The sequence below is a fragment of the Ostrinia nubilalis genome, chromosome 1 (genome assembly GCF_963855985.1).
Source record: "Ostrinia nubilalis chromosome 1, ilOstNubi1.1, whole genome shotgun sequence".
Classification (NCBI taxonomy): Eukaryota; Metazoa; Arthropoda; class Insecta; order Lepidoptera; family Crambidae; genus Ostrinia; species Ostrinia nubilalis.
Genome location: NC_087088.1, coordinates 11,749,622 through 11,773,260, shown reverse-complemented (window position 1 = coordinate 11,773,260; position 23,639 = coordinate 11,749,622). Strand labels below are relative to the sequence as shown.

Here is a 23,639-nt window from a genome sequence, read left to right as displayed (position 1 = left end):
TTTCTTAGTTTTTACTGCTCTTTCGAATGGTATACGTAAAAATTTATCTTTAAAATTACGATTGCATGGACATTTTTGGGGTGTGAACTTTTCAGATTTCCTTCACAATGGAGAAGTTTCGTGATGTTGAAAACATTAGATTTCACTGAATGGGATTAAAATATACAGGGTGTTAGGTAAATGGGTATATTATTATGAGCCGACTCTGGCCCATGTTAACATGGGCATATAAATGGTATGGTGAAGTCAGAAAATTGATATCTTTATTTTAATTATTTTAATTTTCATACAAATCGGATTTTATAAAATTTATTTTGTAAAAAATTGTGTAAAGATTACATTATTATAACACCAGCAGTATCAGTTAAAGAAGTTAAACTTAGCTCAAACCAAAAAATATTGAAATTGAGAAAATTATCTTCCAGACAACTTAAGGTAAATAGGCGTCACTATGTTACTAACATTACCCTGTTGAATTACTCATGACGTTAATTCGACATTGCTATGAAGAGGTGGGAAATTAAATTCATTTTGTTTTGTTAAAAGTTTTGGTTAAAGTTGCCCCGTAGAGCTAAATATGGCAAATTATTGGTAAGTCAAAGTTTAAGAAAAATATTTGAATTACTAAGTTTCACAGTATTACTTAATAGATATTATTTCAATATTTCTTTCTTTAAAAAAATACATTTCGAACGATACGAACTGCAACTGATGTTCATGATTAGGGCAATCGTGTCATAGCTCAGAGTGAGTACTATCATCATCGGTTATTTTTATGACGTTATAGCAGTACTTTTTATTTTTTCTGATAAACAATTAATTTCTAATTACCACACAGTCAGAATCGATTATCGATTCACGCACACACTGCCACTCACTAGCACAAAGCTGAAGGCACTGACATTCATTGTGCTGTCATAGTGACATTTTAGAAGAAGTTTTTGTAAACATTGCGACGAAATTTTAAATTTTAATTAACATGAAAATTTAAATCATATCATGTAGATTTGTTTTTTAAATAAAATGTGTGTAATTTGTATTGAAAAAAATATTTTGTCTAAATTCTAATCATATAAATCTTTAACATGAAGAGCAAATTATCGTATCTTGAAATTTTATTATACTTTTTTGTTTGGATTTCTGCAAACTGTTATTGTTTGTACAAATTATTTATTGCACAAAGTGGTAAGTATTAAATTCACTTTTTAATTCATAGCGAGTGTAATATATTTTATAACCACAGTTCATGACAAAGACAAGTTTTAACTCATTATTTCTTCGACTTTCAGACTTATACAATAATAACTATGACTTCCTACATTCTTTGGGAGAACTGAAGCCAGGATGGAGGCTTTTAAACAGACTTCAAGATATTTCTGATATTGAATGGAGCAGTTGGAAGTATTTTATAAGAATATCTTGGTCCTACTTATTGATACAATTCATTGTGTCTGAAATCATACGCAAAACTCAATTGCGGCTTTTAAAATATTGGTACATTTTATCAAGTATGATTTTTATAGTGTCATACATGGGCTACAGACAGTTGATAATTATTATGGCTCAGCCCATTCTTTATGCTTCAGTAATTCTTCTTGGTGGAAAGAAAATGAGTCTGTGGATCATGAGTTTATCACTCCTCATCAGCTATAATTCTCTAAAATACAAATACTTTTTCTGGTATTATTTAGATAGAGAAGACTTGAATGATGAGGAGGTTTATTTAATCTTATTTACAATAGCTTGGATCAAGTTGAGGTGCATTAGTTATTCCATTGACCACATTGACATGAAAGAAAAAAGTGCAAAAAGTAATGAAAAGATTCCGTCTACAGTTGAAACATTGGTGAACATGTTCAGTTATGTGTTGTACACTCCATTGCTTTACATTGGACCGATTATTCCATACGAAGATTTTGAGAAAAGTTTTTTAGCTCATAGTGAGAAGTTGGCCAGTCGCCTCAGAAGATTTATCTGTGATATGTTTTTGTTTACTTCCTATACCTTCTTACTGGACTGTGCATTCCATTACATATATTTCCTTGCAATGCAAAGTGATGTAGAGGTGTGTATCATGTGAGTTCTTCAGTAATTTAGTAATAATATGATAAATATTTTCTAACTTAATGTTTTAATTTGTTCTAGACTATCAGAAAGCTGCCTACTATTGCCTTGTGTGGTGGAGGTTTGTGGATGGGACTGGAGTTCCATCTGAAGTATGTGATATCTTATGGCACCACCACAGCATTTGCTAGATTAGACAATATGGATCCACCACCAACACCTCGATGCATAGCTCGAGTACATGTGTATTCTCAAATGTGGAGATACTTCGATGTTGGCTTGTACAAATTTTTAGTCAAGTAAGTATCCGAAAGAACTAATATGTCTTTGAAGCCCCGTTATTTCTGTATTATAATTCATTTTTAAAGTGTATCCTAAAATTACTTATCTGTATTAATCTTGCTCTTTATTTTCAGGTACATTTACAAACCATTTCTAGGACTGATTACCAAGAACTTCAATATACCCAAGATAATAAGCAAACTAACAGCATCTTTTGCTACATTTGTCTTCATATTCATGTGGCATGGAACTGTATGGAATATATTTGTGTGGTCCATATTGAACTATTTAGGAATTACTTTAGAACACTTTGGCAAAGTCATTTCAGAAAGTAATAATTATAAGCTATTCAAAGAAAAAGTGTTGAAGACAGATGCAATGGAGACTCGTTTCATTGCTGCCCTTTGCACACCATTGCTGGCTTTGTCTGCAATATCTAACTTCTATCTTTTTGCTGGCAGTAAGGTGGGCAATGTTTATTTTGAATGTTTTATTAATCCATCATTCTTCAACTCAATGCTAGTGTGCCTTTCCTTATATGGTTGCTGCCATGTATCCATAGCTTTACAAGATGTTTCCTCAAGAACAGATTCCAATCCATCAAAAATAAAGAGCAATTAGCACAATGCAGCAGTTTATTTTACTATGGTATTTAAAATGCTATGTCAATAAGCTAGTTCAATTTCGAAAATCATCCCCATCATTATTTTACTTTGCCAAATTAATGTCAATGTTAAACGAACTACAGCCAAGGTTTTTATCATCCATATCCATTTAGTAATTATTGCTGCACAACTGTGATATAATTATACGCTTAATTTGTTGGTATGAATCAATCAACATAGTTATGTGCTATGTAGTGTGCTTTACGATCAAACTATGATGAGTGCAAATAAAGTGCCTTATTTGTTACTTATGGTATTTGTATTTCATTTTCCTTGTGCATCATAAGTATGATAAGGTAAGAAATGAAAACCACATGTTTGTAACGAAAATATTATTATATTCAACAAGTAAATAATCACATTAAATCTTATAATCCTATAAGTTGGTATGTATTAGAACTCTTGAGGAGTAAATAGCAATGTGTGTGCATTGCTTCAATTAGCTCTCCTGCATCACCCGGTATACCGGCCGCCTTGTGGATTTGTATTAACTCTTGCCTTGTAAAAACATCTTTTCCTAGTTGATGAGCTCTTCTTGTGAGGACGTCCAAAAATTTCTTTAGCTGTGAAGAGAAAAACAACATTAGCTTCTCTCTTAAAAATAGGATGATTTGTGAGCTTTCATGCTAGTCAAAACTTTAAAATACTTGCTTAGATTTTCAATAATAAAAAACTACGTAGGTATATTATGGTAGAAGAGGTTTTAGTGAACTTACTTTACTTCTAGAGCTGACTCCTGAACCGTTGATGGATCTTGACAACTGAATATTCCCAAATTCGTCGCTAAATGTGTCCATCAAACTGTGTTTCATGAGACTTATGACGTCGTTCGCGTCTTTTACAGTAGCTTCTTCTCTTAGGTCTACTCTTGCACGCGCCTAAAAAATGGTAAAAAGTACTTAATATTTTTTGTCATTTTAAGTTGTGGTTTTAAATCTTGAAGCAGTTTTCGAGTAAAAACAAATATGGGGACGTGTAAAAACCGCTTTTAGAAGTAATCACAAAACGAAGTTAAATTATTTAAGAAGGAAACAAATTATTTTATGATTTTTTTCACTAGAGCCAAAAAGCTTCAGTTGACGTTGTTTCCATAAAAGCAATTTTAAGTTTTTTTTTCTATAGATTAAGGTACCTGTGTAAGCCTAATGCAAGCTTCTAGCTGCCTTGTAGTGATGGGCGTCCCATCTTGAGAACCACCTTGATGGTTATGACGGAGTTCCAAGTAGAATTCTTGCAACGCATTTGCTGCTTCGGTACTCAGCTTCGGATGGACATACCTCCTGGCATACGCTATGTACTTTCGAAGCAGAACTAATGGCAAGGTGTCGATAACTTCACCAGGTTTCAGCCGTAATCGTGTACTGCAAATTGAAATGGTAAGTGTTAAAATCGATTAGGAATTGTTAATTGTCGAACATTTGTTTCTAATTAGAAAATTGAAAATTGCCTGCTTTTATTTAGTGGCCTTCTAATTGGTAAAGCTTTCTGCATTATAAGCGAAGCGAAGTTGCGTTGAAACATTTTAGTTTTTATTAATTATCAAATATTGTACATTTATTTTACCTTAGCGACGCATCACTGTCATATTGGCTTGTATTTATGCTAACGTTTAGAGCCTTTGAAGAACTTTTTCTCTTCTGACCACTATGCAAAGCTAAAACGTGTTCCGATAACATCGCGTCGATTTTCTGAAATCAAACACTTTATTGGTATTTAAATAATGTACAGGTTGAATGTATAAGAGCAGTTTTGTACACAATAAGATTGATATTATAGGCTTAATTTTTTTCATGGTCAAATTGCAAAATATGTTATGTATGACGTTTATTCTTCCATACAAACCTCATCTGGTTGATCCAACAGGATGAAAACCAAGTCGAATCGGGACAGCAAAGCAGAGTTTATTTTCAAATTTTCTACCACGGTCTTTGCCCTGAAAATCATCAAAACATCATTGAATTCCATATTATACTTATTATCTTATAGTATCATGAATTATACACCCAACAGAAGTATACATTAATTCAGTAGGTACCTACAGATTAAATAATTTATAGTTCCCTGTTATTTTTTATCTCAAGGAAAAATATAACTATTAATATGGAAAGTAATTAAACAAACAGACCTTCATAACAACTGATAAAGCGTAATGATTTATGTGGTGGACTGCAGTGGACTGTATGCGTTTGTGTGTGTTCGAGAGCGCTGACCGGACGATGATGACTGCCGTTGAGAGCTTGCCCTTACTATGTCAGGCGTAGTAGGTGCTACTTGCAGGAATAAAACCACTATTTCACTTGCTGAGACTTCTCGCGTTTATTATTCGCTTCCTTTTCTCAGTTCTTGCTTCTTCAGATCACTTGTTGCTTGGAGCACTTGTTCTCTGAACTGAACAAAACAATACAACACATCAAACTTAAACTTGTCTCCCGGAGCGCCTCGCTCCGTATTTATAGGGCCCCGGGCTATTTCCATCCCTTTCTCTCCCGATATTCCTGTCTCTGTCTCTCATGTTCTGGACCATAGTTCTGGAATGTTCGAAGCGAGAGGTCCGATGTTGCCGTCCCGTTTCTTTTTCTCTCGAATATTCCAGAAGTGTGTGGAAGAGTAATTGATGTGCAAGCGAGATGACAGATAATGTGAGAAAGAGATGGAATGTAATTTATCTCTAATCGACTCTAATTGATTATTTTAGTACATTATCTGACTGTTAACGTTGCTAATCGATTCTAATTAATAAGTTAGCGTATTTCCTTGGTCGACGTCGCTAACAATCTCCCCCGCAGTGCGAAGCACTCCCTCTTCTGGATGCGACGTCTTGGCAGGAACCAGGACTACCACTTGTCGCGTCGGTCGCCGTAGCACTCCTCTGGTTGTTCGCACGTCGAGGACTCGTACTCTTCCGTCCGGAGCGGGGTATACCCTCTGCACTTCCCCTCGTGGCCAAGTGTTCCTTGGAAGCGATACGTCGACTATAAAAACGACGTCGCTGACTCGAGGGTCTTCTGTTTCCCGTCCGGCTGTCTTCCTCGGCATCAAAGTTGGCAGGTACTCTTTTAGCCATCTTTGCCAGAAGCGCTGCGTTGTCCTCCAGTTCGCCTTCCCGATGAAGTCGCGGTCCTTGAACACGCCCGGCGCCATCGCTCCGCAGGATCTTCCGATGAGGAAGTGGTTCGGCGTGAGTCTTTCTTCGTCGCTGGGATCCGCACTTCACAGTGGCAACAACTTGGGAATTCTTCTTTTCTCGGATGTATTCTTCCCCCGTCTCGAAACGATCTTTCTTCCATGTTGTCTTCAACACTGAATCCTTTTCCTTCTTTCTCTTGATGAGACGCTGATGTGCCTGATGCCCTCTGCTGGTCTTCTTCAGGACACTGCGAGCCCGTTTGTCGGCGTCGTTGCATGGCCGACGTGGTTCCACTCCGATGTCCTCTTTCTCGAAGTGTTGGTGAACCAAGGCTTCCGTTCCATCTTCCACTAATCTGCTGTGGTGCACTAACTTCACTGGATCACTTCTTCCAGTGTTGCATCCATGCAGAACCCATCCAAGGCTGGTCAAAGAGGCAACTGGTTCGGAGGCCTTCCCTCTGCGTAGTCTCCGTGTGACTATCAGCCACCAATTGTCTTGCCCAATCAGAAGTCTAGGTACTTCTTTGTCGTAGACCAGCTTCTTCTTAATTTTCTTCAGGTGTTTCCAGTTCTGAAGCATTCCTTCTTCGACACCTTGCTTGGTCAGCTTCAAGTTGTCGATAGTTCTCGCTTCCATGTTGAGTTTATTTCTACAATGGACCCCCTTGATCTTTATGTTGATCTTCTGGGAGTTGCTCTTCACAATTCCGTTCCCCCCGACCATCTCGATGGTGATGGCTTCCGGCTTCCCTTGCGCCCCAATCTTCTTCGCCACTGATGAGTCCAGCAGCGTGACGGTGGACCCTTCGTCCAGGAACGCGAGCACTCTTGCTGTCCCCTTGGGCCCGTAAAGGTTTACCGGCGTCATCTTCAAGTAGGCCCTTCCGCAGCTCGTGGTGTGCACTGACGACACAACTCCTTTGGCGGGTTTCTCTTGAGTCTTTGTTGCTGCGGACTTCTCCGAGTGAAGACTGATGTGATGCCACCTCATGCACTTCTTGCACGGCTGTGCCCGGCATGTGTTCCTAGCGTGCTTGAAGCGCAAGCATTTGAAACACATTCTTGCCTTCTTTGCCATTTCCCATTTTCCGTCTACACTGGATTCCCTGTACCTCTTGCACTCGTACAGCCAGTGATCTTCTCGGCATTCTGGGCACTTCTTCACGTCGGTCTTCTGATCTCCGTAGTATCCCTCCGCTTGTGGGACGTGGTGGATCGGCCTCTTGAACGTGTTCCTCTTCTGATCCCAGGACACTTCTGGGGGAGCGTAGTCGCTGTTCATATCTGCTTCAACTTCCATGAAGTCGTACATGAGTTCGAGCGCTGGTTTTCCCTCTGCCCGGCGCTCACGTTGGTAAATGAGCCACCGAGACTTCATGGTCGGCGGCATCTTCTCTATAAGACACTCCACGGCCCCCGGTGCACACAAATATTCCGTCTTCCCGAGTGCCCTGATGGTGGCCACGGCATTGCGGACTCGGCTGGCAAACATGCAGATCTCCCCCGATGACTCGTTGACCCTTGGCAGCCTTTCCATCTTCTTCAACTCCGCCAGGGCTATCGCTCCAGGTCTGCCGAACCGGACCTCCAGGCTCTTCATCAGCTCTTCCGGATCCTCGGCGGTGAACAGGAGGCTCTTGACTGCCTCCCTCGCGTGCCCCTGGAGACACCTTCGAAGTCGCGCCAAATTCTGTGCCGGCGTGAAGGAGCGCGCGGTGTCTTCATACGACCTTCTGAACGCGAGCCATTCTTCACATGCGCCATTGAAACTTGGGAGGTCGACCAGTTGTCTCGTGAGGCCACCCTCTGCCCTCTGTGACAGCTTGGTGATGGCCATGGCCAATTCTTGAATATCGGTCCTCCCTTCCGAAGTTAGTGGCTGCGGCGGCGGCGTCGGCGGCAACACTTGCGGCGGCAACGGCGGCAACACTTGCGGCGGCGACGGCGACGACGGCAGCGGTAGAACTTGCGGCGGCGGCGGCAGCGGCGCGGCGGTCGGCGGCGGCGGTAGCGGCTGTGGTTTCGGCGGTACCTTCTCGTCGATGATGCTCGAGTGGTCCGGCCAATCTTCGATCTGCATTTGCCTGTACTGCACTTCTTCTGGATCCTCTTCCATGTCGGAATCCAATTGGGCCAACTCCAATTCCGCTTTGGCAACTTCCAGTTCCTGGCGGGCCACTCTTAATTTGGCCTCTATTTCTGCCCTTCTTCTTGACGAGCGGACGGAGCGCGTGTCTTGATTCACTCGTGACAGTCGCGGCGTTTGTTCATGTACTTGCGGCGTGGGTGGCGCGTACTGTCCTTCAACAGTCGGCACGGTGGTCACCGTAGTCGCGGGAGTCGCGGCGGCAGCGTTGGCGGCGGCGGCGGCGGTGGCACGTCTCTTCTCTGCTTCCGCGATACGGGCCCTTAGTGCTTCGTGTGGCTTCGTGACGTCGGCGGTTATCTCCTCTGTGTAGGAGCGCGGTGCTGGTTCCCCTTTTCCCAAATGCACGCCGGGCTCTCCCATAACCCGGGTGCTAACAGCCGGCGCGGCGTGGTCCCTGGCGATGCGCGGTGAGGACGCGCTCCCGGCGGGATACGGGGTCAGCGTTGATGAAGTATCCGTGGTTTCCGTCGGAGTACTTCCTCCATGAACCGGCGGCGACGTAATTCTCCCTGCGGCGGCGGCGTTAGCCGCGGCGGCGGCACCTCGTAGCTTCTCCGACCTGGTGACAGGCATCTTCGCTATTCCCGTAATCCGGCTACTCGAAGGACCAGGAAAATGTGGTGATCCGGCTCGAAGGACCAGGAAAATGTGGTGATCTGCAGTGGACTGTATGCGTTTGCGTGTGTTCGAGAGCGCTGACCGGACGATGATGACTGCCGTTGAGAGCTTGCCCTTACTATGTCAGGCGTAGTAGGTGCTACTTGCAGGAATAAAACCACTATTTCACTTGCTGAGACTTCTCGCGTTTATTATTCGCTTCCTTTTCTCAGTTCTTGCTTCTTCAGATCACTTGTTGCTTGGAGCACTTGTTCTCTGAACTGAACAAAACAATACAACACATCAAACTTAAACTTGTCTCCCGGAGCGCCTCGCTCCGTATTTATAGGGCCCCGGGCTATTTCCATCCCTTTCTCTCCCGATATTCCTGTCTCTGTCTCTCATGTTCTGGACCATAGTTCTGGAATGTTCGAAGCGAGAGGTCCGATGTTGCCGTCCCGTTTCTTTTTCTCTCGAATATTCCAGAAGTGTGTGGAAGAGTAATTGATGTGCAAGCGAGATGACAGATAATGTGAGAAAGAGATGGAATGTAATTTATCTCTAATCGACTCTAATTGATTATTTTAGTACATTATCTGACTGTTAACGTTGCTAATCGATTCTAATTAATAAGTTAGCGTATTTCCTTGGTCGACGTCGCTAACAATTTACATTATGGATGCAATAAATTAATAAATTATTGAGTATGTCAATATGCCTCGTAGTGTTTTTGTGCATGCATGCTTAACGCATCGCATTTATGCGTGAGTCTATGTGCGGTAAGAATTTGTATAGATGACCCACGCTGAACCGTGGCTGAACTGTCCCACCAAACTCAATGACAGGGGGGCGCTACCATCGTTCAACTATATGGTTTCCAACATGGCAAACATCGAAACCAGCGATTCGGTATTGACGGTGGCGCCCCACTGTCAATGTCATGGATAGGACAGTTCAGTACATAGAGAAAAGTAATTAGGGTTCAGTATTTTGGAATTACTATACGCTCACTAAACCACACTTGCATAAGAACATGCAGGACTGTATCCATCATCATTATCCGGCTGCAGACCACACCCCATTGGTAACGCTCCCGTACGTGTGGGTCACGGTGACTCGAGCCAAGTGTGGGTCACGGTGACCCTGTGGCTTAATTAACATATTTTGACAGTCAAGATCTCGCTGACGTTCAGAAGTCGTCCCATTGAAAAACAGTTCTAAATCCGTATTCATAAGGGTCATTTTGATAAAACGATTACTTGATAGGATCGCAACTCAGTGTTTTATTGTCGTTGAAGTTTTGTTACGTGAATTACGCTCATATTCACAATCGATGCTTGCTTAAGTGAAGCAGTAAATCGAACGCACAGCGTTGAATAGAGCTCTGTGATTGGTTCGTGTGTCATCCTGTGCGTCCACGCGCACTGTGAGACCTCATAGTAATATCACAGAATAATAATAAGTACTACGTACAGAAGTTTTACTTCGCGAGGGTATTTATAAAAATGTATGCTCAATGTCATTAACAATATGGTGTAATTTAGCTTGTCTCAAGAGTCAAGCACCATTTTGTTGACAAACGTCAGTGATCGGTACTGCGCCGAAGCTATAGGGCCGACTTCGGTAAAATGATGTGACGTGAGGTGCCAAACTGCGGAAAATGGCGGAGGAAATACATGATTCAGCATGAATTATCAAGAATACGCGTTCGTGAGTCAATGCTCCCTCGTATGTGAGGCCTTGTCGAATAGTAATCCTGTAGGGGGCCATCGTGCGTGGTTTGTTTTCGATGTAAACTCGCGGAGATGAACAGGCCTGGTAATATTTGTGAATACGGGCGTAAGGCTACTGGTGTCACCTCAGATCATAGAAGGGAATAGATGTGAAACGGGGGCGTGGCGCGTGTCTCCGCGATATGCCCAGAAACGAACATCGGCCGCGTAGCTAGGTTAGTCGCGATTCAGTCGTACTAAGGAAATGTTCTCCGATATTTTGGATAATGCGTCGTTACGTGCAATAAAACAAGTGAAACGAAGAACTACAGGAACAATGGAGTCATTTACTACATGTAAGTATTGCAAATCCATTGGTATTTTGCTTATAAATAAAAAAAACTTAACATTTTTACGAACGAATTCAGTGCCGTAACAGTTACTGCGATATCGAAATCAGTGGTGATAAAAATTCTAACACACTTGTACATTGACGATTTAGTTAGCAACCACTTTATGTCATGCTCAACTACTGCGCAATGTATTTAATTTCTTCCGATATCCACTGTCGTGTGAAAATACACAGTACGGCCGCATGTGCCGGTCGTAACATAGTGCCGTGCTCGTGTTCTAATGCGGTTTCCTATTATCGATAAATAGAAGTAAATTATAATTTTCTATTTTGTAATTTTAAATAAAAAAATGATGTTTTACTTGCGATTATAAGATTTTACAAAAAAAATAATAACAGTAGAAGTAATTAGTAACTGTCAACTATGTAATTACTATAAGAGCTAGTTGAAAGCCTAATGTAGGCATTATTTTTGATAAACATATGCGGTACGCAGATCGCCATAATTAAAAAGTAAATGCGTGATAGTAGTTAATAATAACGTATAATAATAAAAAGGTTTTCATACATAAGCATTTTATGAAACCAGTTTCGAGCCTTGCCCCTAGCGATTTAAAGTATCGATATCTTGTCGACTGCATTTTATCTTTGTTCTCTCACTAGCGTTTTCAAAGTGTGCGTCACGTCACGCGGCCATTGATTGGCCATAAGGCACGCCTTCTGGCCAATCACAGCACTTTTAAGCCCGTTGCACATGTTGTCGTAGACTCTCAGTCGCTTTGTTTTTACACAGTTGAATGTGTGTGTGGGAGCTGTGGTGGGGGAAATGTGGGGACACTGGTTCTCGTTGTAGTTACGCGCGACTTCATATCTATTCTCTTTCTATGATCTGAGGGTGTCACGGACCTATTATAGCTGCCGTGCTGCGGGTTGGCGGCGGCGAGCACGGTGGCTCGCGCGGCGAGACTGCACACTACTCCGCCTTTGGCCACGCTCACACGACGCTGCTCCATCGCTTCTAGAAGACTGCTGTGGTGGGCTGACATCTGTTGAGTACCACCAAAGTAAATACAAATGGGTAGGTCATATTCATAGAAACGCACCGAGCGCGGTTTGTATGTGAGCGCCAATACGTATGCGGCGCGCACGCACACACTGACAAAATTTAACGTGGATCAGCGGGGAGTTGCGCCGAATTACAAACCGCGCTCGGTGCGTTTCTATGAAGATGACCTACTCATTTGTATTTACTCTGGTACCACTACTTATTAGAAACTACTCTTAGTCTTGCAAACATGTGCACTACTGAATTCTATATATACCATGTAACATCTTTATATACCATGTTTTTACGCAAATAAAATTCTGATTCTGATTCTGATTCTTAAAGTGACACATCTTTTTAGGAGTCACGAGATAACACTAAAAACAAATTACTGGAAAACACAAAATAAACAATAAAAACTGTGAACACCTGGATATGTCCCGGAGGGAGATCAAAGAAAGTAACCTCACATGAAATCTGGACATAAGACTTAATAACTATCAGGAAATGACCATAGATTCAAATCTAGTTAGTCACAGTAAAAGAGGGCTTTCGGCATTTGAAAATAGTAAAAAAAAAATTCTCCAGCTGATTCATGACTAACGCCCGTATTCACAAACGATACTTGCTTAAGTGAAGCAGCAAATCGAACGCACAGCGTTGAATAGAGCTCTGTGATTGGTTCGTGTCACCCTGTGCGTCCACGCGCACTGTGAGACCTCATAGTAATGTTTGTGAATACGGGCGTAAATCTGAAGCAATCTAAAGCCTGGTCCGTGAGCACGTAGAATGAACCTAAGCTGCCCATCCTTGTCGCTCGCACGTAATTATGTTGCTGTCGCGCTCGTACACTCACTGCGGGCGCGCATCGCACAGTCGCGACAGCAATATAATTACGCGCGAGCGATAAGGATGGGTAGCTTAGGGTCATTGGACGGGATTCTACGTGCTCACGGACCAGGCTTTAGTAAATTCCCCACCTTATCAAGCTCGTCCACGCAGCACACTCCCTGATCGGCTAGTACCAAGGCGCCTGCTTCAAGCGCGAAGTCTCCGCCCGCCTCGCGGCCTAAGGCCACTGTGAGCCCGCCGGCCGATGCTGAAGCGCCGCAAACGTACACCCCTAAAGAAGTATAAATTTGTTTAGGGTCATCAGGTTTGATATCGCTAGCCCTTGATGAGTGTAATGTATAGGACTTCAGCGTCCCATTTTCATATGAGTTAAGTACTACATCATGCTAAGTTCTGATGCCACTTGTCATATGGAACCTAAAGCGACCGCTATTCACACTCTGCTAGGAATGTGGACTAGCACTGATTTATCAATATAATCTTAGCTGATTACAGTCCAATGCTGGGTGTAACCTCCCCAAAAGTAATCTTTATTTCAGCCTAGATTGCTGTCCCATGCTGGACTAAAGCCTTCAAGAGAATAATCTTCCGCTTTTTCATCGAGCCTAACACTTGCAGTTGTCGGCCCATCGACTGTAGTGCGTCAACGGTGACGTCAGCACATTGTCACTATAAAAAAATCAAGGTAGGTACCTCTAGGTGCCGCATGGGCTGCTGCCTGCAGCAACTGAGACTTCCCCAAGCCCGGGTCTCCAACCACTAACACATGGGGGTTAGACCTCGTCCCGTTGTCAATTTCCGTGCCCCCTATCAGGCCCAGGATCAGACCAGCCTTCACTGCTTCGTGCCCGAATATAGTGGGGCATAAGGAGTGCACTAGCAATCTGAATACATCTTCTGATCCGTGGATTTCCTGAAAACAGAAGTATTTTGAGCTGACAAATGAAATTATAGCTGTGCCCTTATAGTGCTACAGTTACACCACGGAGGCGCGCTTGACACGCCTCTATTAGTTTTCATATAACTTCTAGATGCGCAGTCGCAGCGCCACTACCGTTACAAACGACACGTGCGTTCACTTCTAGAAATTGTATGGAAACTAGTAGTACTATAGTGTGTGTGCCACAGTGGCGCCACTGCAGCGCTTCCTCAAGCTTCTAATTTGAAGGGCCCTACCAATTTGAAAACTAAAACCTCAACTTTCAATATGGATAATTAACTTTTTAAAAAAATAAAACCGACTTCAAATGCGTGAACACAAAAAAAAACTAAAAATTAAAAATATTGCGTATAAAAAAGTTCATCCCCAATTTTCCACCCTTGGGGGTGAAATATTTTCTTCAAATTCGCATGAAACCACCCTTTTGATAATACCTATTCAACAAAAAAATAATCGTTCAAATTGATTTATAATCGGCGGAGATATTGCGTATAAAAAAGTTCATCCCCAATTTTCCACCCTTGGGGGTTGTTTTTTCTATTATTAAATTTAAATGGGACCACCCTTGAGGTATTACCTATACGCCGAAAAAAGATTTGTTCAAATCGGTTCGTAATTGGCGGAGTTATCGCGTAACGAACATAGAAAAAAAAAAAAAAACATACGGGTCGAATTGAGAACCTCCTCCTTTTTTGAAGTCGGTTGAAAATAGAGAAGTCCTGTTGTACATATTGAGCTTATATGTATACCTGTATTGCATAGTAATCCTTCAGCGTGAAAGACAGTGTGGGGTTGCTGAGATTCCTCTGGCTGTGTATCGATACTGCCTCTATGTACAGCTGTAGAAGTCTCGCGGCTCTTTTGCCGTCTTCGCCGCCTTTACTCTCTCCGCGAACCTGGTGGATTATTTCGAATTGAGACCTTATTGCATCAAATTAAAGTAGCTTTTTAAAAGACCTAAAGGCAAGTATTGCCAGATTGTGGTCAAGTATTGCAAAGAAAAAATAATAACTTTTTTTTTATACTTTGTCTTGATTTTTAACTTGAATTTACCTGAACAATACCAGTGACTGACAAAACATCTCCGGGACACGCCGTGCCGACCAAATCGCCTTGCAATTCAATTTCGACACTTCTAGGAATGGTTCCAGAAATACCCTGAAAGAATAATTACCTAATTAATTATTTTAACAAAAATTGTGCTACTGAATAGGTCTATTTGATCACCTAGGTGATCAAAGTGAACTTGTTATCCGCAGGTGTTCAAAGGACACTGTAGGAGATTGGGATAGGAACGGGATGGGATACCTTCGATTGAGCAGACTCCACAGGACGGTCCAAGCTTGGTTCTTCTTTCACTTTCACAAACACTTGAATTTTTATTGAGATGAGTTTAGCGCGCGATTTGGGTTTATTTGAATTGGTTTATTTTGGATACTTATTTAGTAATTAACGCCCAGATAGGTAGGCGAAGCGGCGCGTTGCGATGCGAGAGCGAGACTGAAGGTGGGAGGGAGAGGATAGGAAAAAGGACTGTCAGAATGAGTGATAGAATAGTGTGACATGAGTTTGAAATGTATGAGGTTTTAATGCTGGCGCGTACAACTCCCCCGGCCTAGAGGTCTTCCTCTAGATTGAGTAGCGTTTGTAAAAAAAAGTTAAAAACGTAAAAAAACATGCGTTAGAGAGAACTAAACGAGTTAAATTAGCGTTAAAGTTGTGTTAAATTAAAGTTAAGGTTAAAATAAAGTTAAGAACATTATTTGAGTTACTGTAAAGGAAGAGGACAAACTCTAACTACAGGCCGAACATAAGTACCGGTTGCAGTGCGAATCTTTAAGGTGCGAATGATTTTGTCCTTTCCGGGATATACTTCCACAACCACACCCAATGGCCAACAAAGAGGATGCGCATTGTCATCTTTTATAACAACAACAGAGCCCACATCTATCGGTTTGGTCACCGTATTCCACTTTTCACGGCGTTGTAGAGAAGTTAAATACTCCTGACTCCAGCGACGCCAAAAGCTTTGCACTAATTTATTGACTAACTGATAACGCGTTAACCGATTGTCAGAAATATCAGAGACATCCTCTACTGGTAAGAATTTCAGTGGAGTTATATTGAGAAAGTGATTGGGAGTGAGAGCGGATATATCAGATGGGTCAGAGCTAAGAACACACAATGGTCTACTATTCAATAAGCCTTCTATTTGTACAAGTACAGTGTTGAACTCTTCGTATGTTAACACTTGAAGACCAATAACTTTATAAAGATGCGTTTTTACATAACGAACATTTATCTCTGTGATGCCGTTAAAGTGCGGACCATATGGTGGACTATGAAGAAACTTAATGCGTTGTTCAGCCAAATGTGAACTTAAATAATTTTTGTGAGAGTCAGATTCTAAAAGAGCGTAAATTTCGTCAAGCTTGCGTTTAGCGCCAATGAAGTTAGTACCTCCGTCGCTATATATCATGGAAACGGGGCCTCTTCTACAAATGAATCGACGAAAAGCGGCGAGAAATAGATCAGAGCTTAAGTCTGAAACTAACTCTATGTGTAGAGCCTTAGTTGTAAGACAGCAAAATAAACAAATATAAGCCTTCTGGCTTTTAACACCTCTGCGGCGAATGTGAGTAATAAAGAAGGGACCTGCATAATCGACCGATGTATAAACAAAGGCTTTAGCTTCTGAAACGCGAAATGATGGCAAGTCGCCCATAAGAGGGTTTGTAGATTTAGGGTTTAAACGAAAACAGATATTGCATTGATGCACTCTTTGACGTACTAAGTTACGTGCGGAAAGTATCCAAAATTTCTGTCTAAGCAGACTGAGTAGAAGTGAAGGACCAGTATGTAAATTACATACATGAAAGTAATCAACTAAAAGTTGAGTGAAGCGATGTTTAGGCGATAGAATGATTGGATGCTTTTGTCCATAGTTGAGTTGAGAGTGAGTGAGTCGACCTCCGACACGAAGTATATTATCAGAGTCAATGAAAGGGTTAAGTTTGAGAAGCGATTTGTTAGAGGGTTTATTATTTTTAATTGCGTGCATATCTTGAGTAAAAAATAGTGCCTGTATATGGCGTACTAAATAGAGTTCAGCGAGTTCTAAATCAGAGGATGTAACCACTCCGTTTGAACGTAGTATTTTTTGCGAAGCGTAACACGTACACAGTAGCGCGTAATAATTTTGGGTACGTGGAAATGCGATCAATTAATCGATCGAAAGGGTGAGAGTTCGATTGAGAGCTTGTCTCTGAAACAAGAGCGATAGTTTTCTCTTCCAGTCGAACACTGTTAGATGAAACTTGAAATGGCTCGATAGGCCATTGCGAGATTGGCTGAGCTGTCCATTGAGGAGAGTGAAACCAATTTAATTGATTTAATAATGCTTTAGGAGTTACAGGTCGCGATATTACATCTGCAGGATTTTCATTTCCATTAACATGATGCCAAATTTTTGCGTTGAGTTTCGAATTAATTTCAGTAATTCTATTCGCAACAAATGTGTGAAATTTGTACGCGGGAGAATGTATCCACGTGAGAGTGACAGTCGAGTCTGAAAATGCGTAAATTGAGTTAACAGGATAACGATTCTCTATACTATCGCGAACCGATAACAAAAGATTTGTTAAGAGCAGCGCTGCGCACAGTTCAAGCCGCGCAAGAGATATTTTCTTTAAAGGCGCGACGCGCGATTTGGATGCGATAAGAAAGACTTCACCGGGTGAATCTGCATCAGAGCTCACGCGCACATAAACTACAGCTCCGTAGCATACTTCGCTGGCGTCCGCGAAGCCCATGATAGTGACGTGACAACCCGCGGTGATTCCTATGTGACGAGGTATTTTTAATTGCGATAAATAGTTAATCTCACTATCAAACCGATTCCATTTATTTTTTATTGAGTCTGGAACTGGCTGGTCCCATTCAAGTTCGCGCTGCCAGCATTCTTGAATTAAGAGTTTGAGAAACGCTGTCACAGGGCCTAGCAAACCCAAAGGGTCGAATAATCTAGCGGTTGCGGAAAGAATCGTGCGTTTTGTGCATTGGTCAGAGTTAGTAGAGTTAATTTTGTAAAGAAAAACGTCATCATTAGGTTGCCACTGCATGCCTATGATTTTTGTCGTAATTTCTGAGTCAGTGTCAAAATCGACGAGCTGTGGATTTTTATGCAAATCGGGAATCTTATTTATAAGCTCAGGGTTGTTCGAGATCCACTTAACCATTTTAAACCCCCCGGCCATGAACATCTTAACCATTTGATGGTAAGATTGTTCAGCTTTTTCTAACCCGTCCATCGATGAGACATAATCGTCCATATACATACAGGATTGAGCTTCAGACGCGGCGATAGGATAATTCGCGCGCTCGTCCTCAGCGAGTTGGCGAACGACACGCATAGCGAGGTAAGGCGAGCTAGAAACGCCAAAAGAAACCCTATTGTATTGATAAGTATCAATCGGTGATTCAGGATCAAATCGAAATAATATGCGTTGAAACGGGTGGTGATTTTGATCAAGCTTTACACAGAAATACATCTTTTCAATATCAGCAGATAAAGCGACTGAGAAAATGCGTAAGTTAATTAAAAGATCAAAAATATTACTTTGTAAGTTTGGGCCAGTGTAAAGAACATCATTTAACGACTTTCCAGAGGTTGTTTTACAACTTGCATCTAAAACGACTCGAGTTTTTGAAGTGAGTTTATCTGGTCGGTATACTGCATGATGAGGTATATAATAATTTGGAGTATTTTCCTCTGAATTCGATGCGTTTTCAACTTTTGACAGAAAACCGCGATCGATACAGTCTTGAATATTTTCATTATAGTTAGTGCGTAAGCCCGGAGTTGAGTCTAACTTTTTCTCTAAGTTATAGAAGCGACGCCTAGCAGTAAAGTAAGAATCGCCGAGTTCTGATGGGTCGAGTTTAAATGGCAAAGAAACGGTATACGTCCCAGAGTCGTCGCGAGAATGAGTTGATTGGAAAATGTTTTCACATATATCATCGTCAGGGCTGATGTGTCTCTTAGTAGGTACACTTTCAAGCTCCCAAAAGCGTTGCGTGAGTGATTCTAATGAGTGCGAGTCTACATTGCAAAAGAATGCTTTATTATCATTGCGTGAATGAGCTGAGTAGCACTGAGCGCGTCCCATAGCGAGATATCCGAGCGTGGTTTCGATGGCGATGACAGAGGATTGCGGTGAAGTTATTTTATTACTACCTAAAAGAAGCGGGAATATCTCATTGCCTAACAAACAATCGATTTCAGCAGGGATATCGAAGCTGTCATCAGCCATAGGAAGTCCTTGTAAATGCGATAACTGGGTTATGTCAACCCTTACATTAGGTAAATAATCGGTTATTGTATCAATGACGCGTGCGTTAATTGTGTATTTACACCTGGGATCAAAGCGTGAGGCAATTGTGAAAGATACATATCCTAGCGACACACTTTCAGACTGACCTATGCCCTTAATAGTGGTAGGTAGCGGATTGACCTTTAAGTTCAGTCGCGCACAACATTTATTTGTGATAAAGTTGCTCATCGAACCTGTGTCTAGAAACACGCGTAATTTTTGACACGTCTTATTATTGTCATAAGTATACACTGACGCGGTGGGTAATAAGACCGTGGTACTAGATTCATCAGCAATCGACGGCGTGACTGCAGAGAGAGATACATTGTTGGTTGGCATCGATTGCAACGGCGGCGTGACCGGACCGGGCGCGGACATGGACGCGTCGGTCGGCGAAAGCGTAGCGCTGCAAGTCAGCTGTTGTGACGTCATAGGTCTATTCACGTTAAAGTTGTCTATATGAATAAGAGTGTGATGTTTACGTTGGCAAACTGAGCAACGATTTTGAGATCTGCAATCTTTGATGTTATGAAAGCCTAAACAATTGAGACAAAAGTTACATTTAGTAACTAAAGAGTGGCGAGTTGGCGCATTTTTCGAGAGAAAATAACTGCATTTGAACAGGGCATGTTCAGGTTCCGTCTTACAAAGTTGACAATTCTTGCGTACAGCGGATGGAGTGTATGAGCCTTGCGAATTCGGTTGAGATTGGAAGTAATGTTGATTGGGTTTTACTCCAGAAGCTGTATTAGAAACAAACGACTGTGTCGGTTTTGAGTTTTTAGACTGCGATGCGAAATTCGTTTTATTATTAACGTACAGCTTATTCTGCGTAAAAGATGAGCGTAAAGAATGGATCTTATTCTGTTCTCTTATAAAAGTCTTGAGATCATTAAACGTAGGCATTTTTACGTGCTTAATGGATTGTTCAAATAAATTTAGAGTGTCTTTGTCTAATTTACTGAGAGCAATATGAGTCAAAATGAAGTCGGAAAGGTCATCAATCTGTAAACGTCGTAAGGCAGCTTCAGCTGAGCAATACTGTTCCAAAAATTCATCTAAAGATTGCGATTTGAAGTTTATTAACTGTTCCAAATACATAGAGGCTTGTACTCTTATGTCTTGGTATTTTTCTAATAGGTTGTTCCAAATTATGTAATAGTTCTCACCAGTAGGTGGAATACCCGAGCAAATTGTAAGTGCTTTTCCGGAAAGTTTTCCTATAAGGTATTGAGCCTTTTCACCTGGAGACAAACCAGCGTTCTCATGAATAAGCGTTTTAAAATTTTGGTAGAAAACGGGCCACTTGGAAGGGGCTCCGTCGAAAGAGACTAGTTCTAAAGGCGGTAATTTTTTTACGAAATCCTGTTTGCGTCGCTCTGTGTTGGCCTTTAGTTGTGCGATGGAGCTTTGCACCGAAAGGATGTTACAGTACAAATCGTCAAACAAGTTGAGTGCGGCAAATGTAGGTTTGAGTTCCTCATCATTTTTCATATAACACAAATTAAGTTCGTCAATAGTATCAAGAAAATCCGATCTTGTTTTTTCAATCGAATGCATGCGAGACATGAAAATTTGTTCAATCTGAGGGTCGGAGACCTTTAGGCTGAGGTCGTATAATTCCTGAACCCTCTGAAAAAGCGCTTCTTTTTTAGCTTCAAGCAAATTAATTTTGCGTTTTACTCCCTCCATTGTATTGTAGGTGAGCAAACACACGCACGAGAGCTAGCGTTAAAAAATGAGTTGAGTTGAGCGTATTTATTTATAATCCAGTAGGAAAATAAAATGCGTAGCGTATGTAAGCGAATTTGAAATTGAATTGAAATAAAATTTTAAAAGATTGAATTTAAAAAATACACGTGTTTACAAACAACGAGTTGACGTTTGAGCGAATAGTAATTTCTAGAATGTGTCAAATGTCAAACGAATCGAACTTTCCAGAAAGAATGTGTCAAACGAGCGAATTTTCTAGAATTTTCTAGAGGGTTGTCAAAATGACGGATGCGTGAAAATGTGTAGTTGTGATTTTCTGTAAGTGTAAAGGATAGGAAATGAACCATGCGGCTCGGTAGGACCAGAAAGGAGTTGTAGGAGATTGGGATAGGAACGGGATGGGATACCTTCGATTGAGCAGACTCCACAGGACGGTCCAAGCTTGGTTCTTCTTTCACTTTCACAAACACTTGAATTTTTATTGAGATGAGTTTAGCGCGCGATTTGGGTTTATTTGAATTGGTTTATTTTGGATACTTATTTAGTAATTAACGCCCAGATAGGTAGGCGAAGCGGCGCGTTGCGATGCGAGAGCGAGACTGAAGGTGGGAGGGAGAGGATAGGAAAAAGGACTGTCAGAATGAGTGATAGAATAGTGTGACATGAGTTTGAATTGCATGAGGTTTTAATGCTGGCGCGTACAGACACTAAAGTGTCGTCTTGAGGCCACCTTGATCACCTGGGTGATCAAATCCAGGTGATCAAAGTGGAATAGACCAGAATAATGTGGTCGAAACTGGATTGAAACTCAAACATAGATTTAAGAGAGCCATAGGCTTAAATTTTGGATGAATATTTTAAGCCTTACTTGTGATTGAATTTCTTGGATCTTAGCCACCTGCCAGTCAGTGGTATTTGTGAAGGGTGACGATTGTATGGGATCAAACCTAGATCCTCCACGGCAGCTTTGGCATACAGTAGGTGCTGGAAATAATAAAAATATTCAATACTTTAAGTGCTGTTTTATTCCTTATTTATTTTAGAAATTAAATACTTGTTTAGCCACAAATCACTATCCTTTCTTTCAATATTACAATAGGTACCCCCAAATTGGAAAATAAATAGCAATTTCTTTTCTTGTATAGAATTTTAAAGCACTGCCAAGTTATTTCTTTCTATTCAGCACAAAGATTACTTGACAGAAAATAGGTACCTTATGGCATTAAGTTCGCCTTATCTAAAGTTTTATCTGGCATTAAAGAATAAATAAATAAAATCTTTTACCTGTAAATACACCTTGTGGTTGAACCACAGCTTGGATGTTATGGCAACTGGAGCACTCAAAGGCCATGGAAGTGCATATCAGACCGACGCTGCCCACACGGATGACCGTACCTTTGATTGTTACTAATTTACCTATAACATGAAGAAAAAATAATGAGGGCTATCGTTTTAGCGCTCACCAGTTGGTGCCACTGTAGAGTAAGGTCCTGTCACTTGCTAGTAGCGAAGACAGTGGCGCCAACTGGTGAGCGCTAAAGTGGTAGGAGGACTATCGCATTTGCACTCATCAAGATGGCGCCACTGTAGAGTAAGGTCCTGTCAATCGCCAGGGGTGCCAACTGTTAAGTATAAAAACGATAGCCCTCATTGGAACAAGTCAAAACATTAATACAACTGGTACAATATTGAATGGATTTTCTCTTAGGTAAACAATATTGCTACAAGTAATCAGTGTATCTTTTTGGAGCATAATAAAAATGGACAACAAAATAACTACTTTCAAAACTTACCAAAATAATTCACTTTTAAGTTATTCAGTGGAATAACCGGCTGGTGATTTAGCACTCTAACTTTAATCTTGGATTCACATTTTAAGCTCTGCAACAATGTGGAAATAAGTTAATAATATATTATAAAGCTTATTTGTTAAGTTTGAACTGTAAAACCAACACACCTGATGCAAACAATACTCTAACAACCTTAGTGTAACTTCTGGTTTTTCAAATAAATCCGTGCTAAATGTAGGCCAGTTGGAATTGAAATCAGCATCGTTAACAAGACTTTGTACATCTAATGGTACGCTCCGTGTTTGATCTATCTTCTCCAGATCAAATAAACTTCGGTTCTTTTCAATGAAAGTTTTAAAACAATTTATGTGTTCTGATAACTCTGGGTTCGGTGGATACTCTGAAAATAATCAACTAGGAGTAAGGATCAAGGTAACAGTAATCAGGTAAATTATGATATGTTATTTAAGTCGTAGTTAAGCAGTTAGAAATATCAACTAACAGCTATGTTGTTATTGATTACCTTCTGAAGGGAAATATAATCGCCACAAACTATTCTCATTGTTAGGTGATATGAAAATGGGCAGCTGATTTGCAGGAGCTCGCGAGGAGCTAGCAGCACTGGATATTTGAGCTGAAGATGACGAATTGTTCAGGCTTCTATTGTCAGCGCCGGCAGAACTGTTTGGCCTGTTCTGTCTGTACCAGTTGTTTCTATAACGACCTCTCCAGTTACGGCGCATAGTTAGGAGGCAATTATTCCAGCAGTTAAGTATTTAATGGTAAAAAAGTAAATAAAAAGATTATTTTTTTCGCGGCAGAATTTTTGTTTTGACAGCATCAGTGCTTGTGTCAAAGTGACAGATAATCAGGAATACCAGCACAAATACATAATTTTCCCTACCATGTTTATAATAATTAAGTTTTGGACTGATTTTTTGTATTATAAAGAAAGGCAAGAAGAAATGATAATCATA

General features: G+C 41.1%; 2 protein-coding genes across 2 annotated transcripts; one reads left to right on the top strand and one right to left on the bottom strand.

Moving 5' to 3' along the window:
* Window positions 1–865: 865 nt before the first annotated feature.
* On the top strand, window positions 866–3,258 carry LOC135075846 (protein-cysteine N-palmitoyltransferase Rasp). The gene is made up of 4 exons (XM_063970312.1): window positions 866–1,185; window positions 1,290–2,065; window positions 2,146–2,363; window positions 2,481–3,258. The coding sequence occupies exons 1-4, from the start codon at window positions 1,086–1,088 to the stop codon at window positions 2,965–2,967; spliced, it is 1,581 nt and encodes a 526-aa protein (XP_063826382.1). The 5' UTR covers window positions 866–1,085; the 3' UTR covers window positions 2,968–3,258.
* A 68-nt stretch (window positions 3,259–3,326) lies between these two features.
* LOC135072323 (DNA helicase MCM8) lies at window positions 3,327–23,498 on the bottom strand. The gene is made up of 15 exons (XM_063966246.1): window positions 23,186–23,498; window positions 22,830–23,062; window positions 22,666–22,753; window positions 22,157–22,288; window positions 21,741–21,856; window positions 14,841–14,945; window positions 14,537–14,683; window positions 13,541–13,760; window positions 12,976–13,118; window positions 11,857–11,996; window positions 4,854–4,944; window positions 4,575–4,699; window positions 4,144–4,372; window positions 3,728–3,889; window positions 3,327–3,574 (listed from the first exon to the last, which is right to left on the bottom strand). Exons 1-15 carry the CDS (start codon window positions 23,403–23,405, stop codon window positions 3,380–3,382), a joined length of 2,346 nt encoding a protein of 781 aa, XP_063822316.1. The 5' UTR covers window positions 23,406–23,498; the 3' UTR covers window positions 3,327–3,379.
* Between the last annotated feature and the right edge of the window lie 141 nt (window positions 23,499–23,639).